The sequence below is a fragment of the Chlamydotis macqueenii genome, chromosome 1, assembly GCF_036417535.1.
Source record: "Chlamydotis macqueenii isolate bChlMac1 chromosome 1, bChlMac1.mat, whole genome shotgun sequence".
NCBI classification, from domain to species: Eukaryota; Metazoa; Chordata; class Aves; order Otidiformes; family Otididae; genus Chlamydotis; species Chlamydotis macqueenii.
This window is the reverse complement of record NC_141556.1, coordinates 70,701,374-70,709,002: the sequence shown is the minus strand read 5'-3', so window position 1 is coordinate 70,709,002 and position 7,629 is coordinate 70,701,374. Positions and strand designations below refer to the sequence as shown.

Here is a 7,629-nt window from a genome sequence, read left to right as displayed (position 1 = left end):
TAGAGCACTAGCGATTCAGGTGGCATAACCAGGTAAATAACAGGGTTATTATCTTTATGAAGCACAGATCTCTTTGTAATAAATGTATCTTGTAGCTTGATTTACAGCAAAATCCTCCTCCTCCTACTTCCCTGATGAGACCTACTTAAGTCAGTGAGACTAGTCATGATGATAAGATAATTAAGTTTTTAGTACAACTCTGGTTAGTGAGCAGAATGCAGTTCTGAAATAATGAATCTACTAGCTCCGGTCTGATATTCAAAAGGTGTTGATGATTTTGGTATTCTCCTTAATGTGCCTTGAGAAAAGTACTTTTTTACATTAAAGCTGTAAACCCCGTGTAGGACACAATTCAAATCACCTTTTAAACTAAAGAATTGCTTTTAGAATGGCAAAGTTGAAGTTCATCTAGCACAGCAGTGACACCTGCAAACTGACAGTCAAACCCCCCTACATTCAAATGGAAAGATTTGCATGAATGCGTTTTAAAATGACAGGAGACAGGAATGGGAGCCTCTAAGCAAGTTAGACAAAAATTTTAAGAGTGAAAAGCCTAAAAATAGGCCTCTGAATGCATAGTTAGGCACCTATATAGAGGCTGCTTGATTTTCAGTTGTTCTGATCACCCAGAGCTCCCATTAACTTCAGGAGCAACTGTGGATACTCAGCTGTTCTAGAAATCAAGCCACCTTTATTCAAGGGTCTAAATATGGATGTCTGTGCCCAACTTTGGGGGAAAAAAAACGAAAAAAAAAAAAAGGTTTTCTTTTTTTTTGCTACAGAGATGTTTCATGAAAGAAAGTAATAGCCAAGTTTCATTTTCTCAGGTTACAATGCTTGAAACTGAATCAACGTAACAATTAATAGTGCAACACATCTGTGGCAGAAGATTTTGTCTGAGGTGAATGGAAAGCTAGTCCAAGATCCATGGCTCTTAATTAGCAATCTGAAACATTCCATAGATATTTCATACTCTGTGACTGCAAAGTGTTACCAGGCCACCTAAATCTTTCTCATAGCATTTCAGTGTTGCCATTAATAAGGTTTTCAGGCTGGTCTGAGGAAGACTTTGCAAGATTAACTTTGCAAATCTGTAAGTATTAACTATTTAACTATTTCAGAGTTACCATTTTTTTCTTCTTTTGGATCAAGTACAACTAGCAGACTTAAGCATTTTTTTAAATACTAAAAAATACGAAGAAGGGAGAATTAGGCCTTTAATTCTATCATATGCACCCGGTTGTCAGAAGACTTCTGAATGCTGTTTGCTTAAAGACCTCTTTTGTAAAAGTAATCCTGAGTTGTTTCTGTGTCTTAAGCCATTGCCAGCTCATGCTGAAGTGCGTAAGAGCCAGTCACATGATAGAAAATCTGCAAGAAAAAAGAAAATTTATTATGGAATGATATATGACTATAAATCTGAAAGTGTCAAGGAAGTAACAAATTAAAGGCATGCCAGATGAAGATGATGGATATTTGTGTGTGTGTGTGCATAAAATGTGACGTAATATACCTTTATATACTTGTTTAGAGGATCTGAACTAAGGGCTCTTGCTGCTTCACTTGGAAAAAAATGAAAAAAGCAAAGACTCTTGTTGCTTTTAACTAAGCTTTCAAAAACAGCCAGGTAGAAGACAATGATTTACTGTCACTGTAATCTGATTTTGATGATTTCAGTATTATTTTGTGATACTCAAAGTACCCAAAATTGCTTATGCTTTTATATGGCTCATTTCAAACTAGTCTTTTAACTGTACTGTCTTGGGGGTGGGGGAGTGTTCTCCTCATTCTCTATGTTTGTTTTTTTTTAATATCTGTTTGTTTTATTGAGTATAATGATTGGGACATTTTATCTTACATGTTTTAAGATGGCACAGTATAGCAGAGCTTTGGTTATGACTGGGGCATTTCTGCAATCCCTGGCAGATAAAAGGATGCCACCCTTAAGAAATCAGAACAAATTGTGTGACACAATCACTGAGTGTTGTAAGACTCAGCAGCGATGGCAATGGCAACAAGAAAGCTCATGCTGCTTTGTCATAACCAGGGACATGATGTTGGGTCAAGAGTGAGGCAAAGGCAGTCTGGCAATGAAGCAAGCCCATATCATTCTTGCTACAGGAGTGAGCCAGGACTTTTCAACAGTCATGAATATTCACTTGACATCTCTCAGCTGTTCTATACTTCTTAAGACATGTCAGTATTTCCGTTGCTAGGTAAGGTGGGAAAAGGGAACAGACTTGACGCTTTTTTTCTCCCCCAAATCCCCTTCATCTCATGTTCTCCCACCAGCAGCAACAGCACAAGGACTCAAACTTTTTTTCTCGGTTAAAGCTAACATCACCTCGTCTCGTGAATTTAATGAACATGGGAGCGAAGTTCAGCAGCACTAATGGTTTAGTAGTTCCTATGACACTACACTGTTCTCAACTGTGTAGCATCCTTCGGGGCTGATACCCTGAATCAGTGAGGTAGGTCATAGGTAGATAGGTCAGAACCCTTCTTCCCACCAGCAACTACACATTGCCACTGCACTTCATACACTATTTGTCTGCCAGGAAAGACAGCGACTAGCCTGCACAAACATAAAAGCAATTAGAAAAATGAGTTTTTGCAGGAGGCAATTGCTTTTCCTCCCCAGGAAATAATCAATATGTAAAAACTTCTCTATTAGCAGTACCATATGTAGGATGAGATGTGACTTCCTCCACAGCATGGAAATATATTGTCAACAGTTGCGAGATAGTTACACAAAGGGTCTGTGAGATATTTTGAGGGCCAGCTGAACTGGTAACAGTTAGGAGTGCAGGGGAGTGCACTGCCATGCATTTGCAGAAGATTCTGTATAGGTACAAACAGCCCCTCTTTGCTCACTGCATTGCAAACCTGGCCCAGGCAATTGCCAGCTGGTGGAATATCAGAGTCCCAGATGTCTGTAACGACAGGCCAAATTTAAAGAAATATTGGGCTGGAAGTGAATCTGTCATTAATAATGGATTAGATGTATGTTCTATTATCTTTTAAACAACACCAAAAAGCATATTCTGCAAAAACAGTAAGCCAGCACACTTAGAAAGATTACTTTTTCTCTCCACCAAGCTGAAAACCATTAACAACCAACCTGCTTCTCAATGTCTTCCAGCAAACTACTGGCACCGAGGCGAAAGAGTTCTGGTGTTAGCCATTCCACTCCCAGTTCGTCCTTCACCAGCATAAGCCAAGTAATAGCTTCTTTTGCCGTCCGAATGCCCCCAGCAGGTTTAAATCCAACCTTTTTATATAGAAAAAAAGAAGTGCAATACACATTTCCATTCAACAGCAACTGTAGAAGAGCAATCAGCACTAGTACACCTGCAGTCTCAAAGTGCCGGTGGTGTATGTAACAACCCCACTCAGGAAGTATCTGACTGCAAACAGTATAAGCTCTGGAGTAGTGCTGACAGCTAGCAAGCCTCGGCCATCACTGCGACAGGTAACATTTTCATCCCAAGGGACAGCAACTGACAGTAATACTTTTGACCTCAGTGCACTTTCTCAGGAACTGGGTTTGAGGTCTAATAGCACATATTAGGCCAACGGCTTTAGACAGGACCTGAGATATCTGCATATCACCTACTGCCCATATTGCAATCTAATTCAAAATATGTAAAAACAAATATGTATGCAATAACATAATATTGAAGATGCTGAAATAAAGCACCTGAGGCAACTGACTCATGTGGAGAGCAATGAGAGATGGTTGTACTTTATAAAAAGCCTGTGCACCACAGTTATACACGATGGGGCTGTACATTCAGATCTATCAGAGGTTTAATTTTCAATCAAATTTTCCAAATGGGAATTAAATTAGGTCTGTCTTAACCAAAATTTGAAAGTTTTGTGTTTCACAAGAACTGCTAAACTTTCGCAACACATGCTTTCAGTCACTCGATGTGAGATACGTGTCATACTTGGTCAGGTGAGCTGCCATGTATGTAGAGGCACACACGCCAAGAAAAACCTGTCTTTGAGGTGAAGCATGCCTTGAACCCCATGATCAACCTGCTGTGCAGAGCCACCACTGAGGTGACTTTGCATGCACCTCTAATGCCAACCTTCTGGTTACGTGCCATTTAAACGCATCTCGTTCTGAGACAGAGCTTGTGACATGCAGCTATAAAATCCCTCATCTAAACTTTTGTCACCTGCATTCGCGAAAATGTTGGCCTGCACCAGCTTACTAAACTCTTGAAAAACAATGAGAATTAGGAATAAGCGTTTCTGCATTAAAAAAATATTAATCTGAACAACCTGTACAGTAGCACACAGTGATTCTTTCTACATTTCCCTCTGCCATAAACCTTTACCTTGGGTACTTCTTCCTGTTAGCCTCCTTCTGCTAGAATTAATCATTCTGATTTCTGTATATATGCTCCTGAAACCTCACTGCATTGAGGATTTCTTTGTACCTTATGGATATAATAGTGGAATCAAAAAGTATCTGTTTTTAAATGTGATTTTTTTTTTTTTAACAGTGATTTCAGGGCAAACACAGAATAAATCCTTCTCTCACACCGAAGCATTGTGATAACAGTGTATTTCCAATAAGATTATAAAGAACAGTAAGAGGAAAAGCTTAAGAAATCCAAAACACGAAGACTATGTTTTTGTGGATGGATGGATGGATGGATGGATGGATGGATGCATACATCTGTTACCATTAGATTTCCAAGAGGAATTTAAACCACAGCAACTGGAAAAGGATCTTCTAGACAATAAATTAAAATAATGGGAGTGTGTTTTCCCTCCGGAAGAAAAATTCTAATGAAATTCAAATTTATATTTCTTCCTAGAAATATTACAGCTCTTTGAGGCAATCTGCGGCAAACCCAAGTAAAATAGAGTTGATAAAAGAATTAAAAACATCATGCAAAATTCCTTCTCCTTTTAGCGAATTCTGAAAGCTCTTTCCTTTGCAAAAAAAAAAGCTGACAAAGACAAGCCTGTCCTCTCCTCCATTTACCAGCTTTCCAAATGGCACAGCTGACTGCCATAAAAACACAAAAAGAAGGGGGGTTGGGATTTAGTTCAAGAGCAGTACAAAGTCCAGCTACCACTTTCCTGCTGTTTCACAGCATTTCATTATTTTGCTTAATAAGTTCATCTCCTCAAGAATTTTCTCTTCACCTTATATTATTAAAAGTAATAAGTTTTTCTGGATTGGGAGTTTTCCCAACAGAAAAACCAATTTATGTATGTCCTTCAATAATGACAGGAAAAGATTATTTCCTATTATATTGCACACTTTTCATATCACCACCACAGCTTATCATTCAATAAATGTTACTCCACAACTTGTTCCTTTCCTCGAAGAAGTTTAATTTCTGTATTAACCTGTTTTTCCTAGCCAACGTCTTGCTAGGAAGCATTCCTACAGCAGCAAAATTAGTTTGTTAAAGAAACCATTTAGAAATCTCTTGTCACTGATAATATTGTCTTCAGTTAATAAAAGTCCATAAAGTCAGTTTACATCAAATTCACTGACACACACATGCACACAGACATAAGCACTAATTCTTAATAACACATTTTATACCATGAATGCATCCTTTTAAAGCAAAAGGTGAATTCAACATTTATATTGAATTATAGGTACAAAGCTGTGTTAATGCAGCAGAGCTCAGCCTCTGGCACGCAGCTCGCGTAAGCAGTACCAGTGCCGACGTGAGTCACCTGGCCCCAGGCATCTGGTTCAGGTTGGCAGCAGTGACAACGCTGCCATAGAAGCAGGACTATTGGAGCTGCTCAAGGAGTTGCGTGTCAGAGAGAGATGCGGGCTGGGGAAGTGAGGAATGAGGTCAGCTCAGGGATCCATGCTAGACTCATCTAGATGACTACAGAGAGCAAACGGACACATGTCTAACCTGCTGTCACATGCTCCTCAAGCTCAAACAGCCCCTGAAGCCATCTCAGCCCCTATCCCATTATTCATCCCATGTCCTAACATCATACCTTGAAAGGCTACCTGCAGAAGGGACAGAAGGATGAGCTGGAGAGGGTGGTAGGGTGACCCAGAAATGGTGAGAGGGTCTTAGCTAGAGATACGGTTTCCTTCTCCAAGGCTGCAGGTGAGGACAAAACCCACTGCTGAACACCAGCACCAGAACTACTGGCAGATTCCACTTGCCTGTGGATAAAGGAGTTGAGAGGTGGCTTAAGCCTTCCTGGATAATCTCCTCCTCTCTCACTGCATCAGGCCAAGGATGGATGCACGGACAGTTCATAACTGGCTCTGCCATATGCTCCCCCCTGCTCCTTGCCTCCACTGACCTCACTTCACAGTGAATGGCAGTTGAATGTTGTGTACCAGGACATAATGTTCTTCTGGCCCCTTTCCCTCCCTCCCTCCATCCCAGACAATGAGATCCAACTGGATCTGCCTTCTTGTCCCCTTGAAACCCCCTCTGGTAAGGGAGGAAAGAGCAAAATTTATCCTTTGGATTGCTGGAACAAAGTCAGAAAATACAGCTGCGTACATCGGACAAACTCTTGATGGCTATAAATTTGTATAGCTCCACTGAGGTTTATGGGAGTATGCCAGTCCCTGTCAGCTTGAGATTTGCCCCGTTACTAATGGAGATGACCATTTAAATACCTTAAACGGTGAAACAAAACTCAAACCCAAATGCAGCAGATGATGCATTGAGATTTCATGAGCTTTTAGTGAATGAAGTGACCATTATTCACGGGAGGAAAGCCAAAAATGCCTTCAATCATTTTTTTTTTAAGTATACAAATATTAGCAAATCAAATGAGAAATACAAGAGAGAAGTCCCATTCCCTATTGATCATACAGCCACAGAAGCTAATGTATGTGGATTTATATATTTTGCATTTTGAAACTAATTATTACAGTCTTATTTTCTTCTGAGTGAGCCTGTTTGGTTAATTTTTATAAAGGTAGCAAGAATTACCTTGTAGCCAGTTTGCCAGTAGAATTCTTTAATGGCTCGCATCATGACTACTCCGACTGGAAAGGTCGCGTTTTCCACCTCCTTTCCTGTAGATGTCTTTATAAAATCAGAACCTGAAAGGAAGTAAAAAGTTTTACGGTAGTTTTAGAACAACTGTATGCGCATAGTCCACACCCTCCAAAGATGTCCTCCTGCTTCACAGCAATTATGAAGCATTCCTTTACACAAACGTCCCTGTGGTGTCGGTGCTAACCTTGCTCTGGTAGAGGCTAGAGCAGGAGGTTGATATCCATCTGGTTTCAGAACAAGTCAGACATCCCAGCGGCTAGATGAGCATCCCAGCTCTTAATTCTTTTCTCTAGCTAGCAGATCAACAATCTCTTCAGGACAGTCTAATATAATATACGTTCCTGTACAGATACTAAATATATGTGTATATACACATCAATAATAATGTGTCTGACTAACCACAACAATGGAAATTATTTCCTCTGAACAGATTTTGCATATAAATCAACATTTTAGTAGTTCCACATGGATCTTTCTGAATAGAAACAATTTTCATCAGTTTTTTTAATTTAACTTTGCATCATTTAGTCTCACATTTGACAATCTAGTATTGTATCTCTCACAGCTGTTTAAAATGAAAGAAATCCCATGCGTATTTAAGAAACCA

General features: G+C 39.7%; 1 protein-coding gene across 1 annotated transcript in view; it reads right to left on the bottom strand.

The window, feature by feature from the left end:
• Positions 1 to 1,202: 1,202 nt before the first annotated feature.
• The window catches only part of DERA (deoxyribose-phosphate aldolase), a 54,310-nt gene continuing 47,883 nt past the window's right edge, over positions 1,203 to 7,629 (bottom strand). Inside the window, exons 7-9 of the mRNA XM_086756093.1 lie at positions 6,954 to 7,066; positions 3,122 to 3,271; positions 1,203 to 1,371 (exon numbers count right to left, since the gene is read on the bottom strand). Coding sequence (XP_086612219.1) covers positions 1,315 to 1,371; positions 3,122 to 3,271; positions 6,954 to 7,066 — 320 coding nt within the window. The 3' untranslated portion in view covers positions 1,203 to 1,314. The remainder of the gene's footprint in view (positions 1,372 to 3,121; positions 3,272 to 6,953; positions 7,067 to 7,629) is intronic.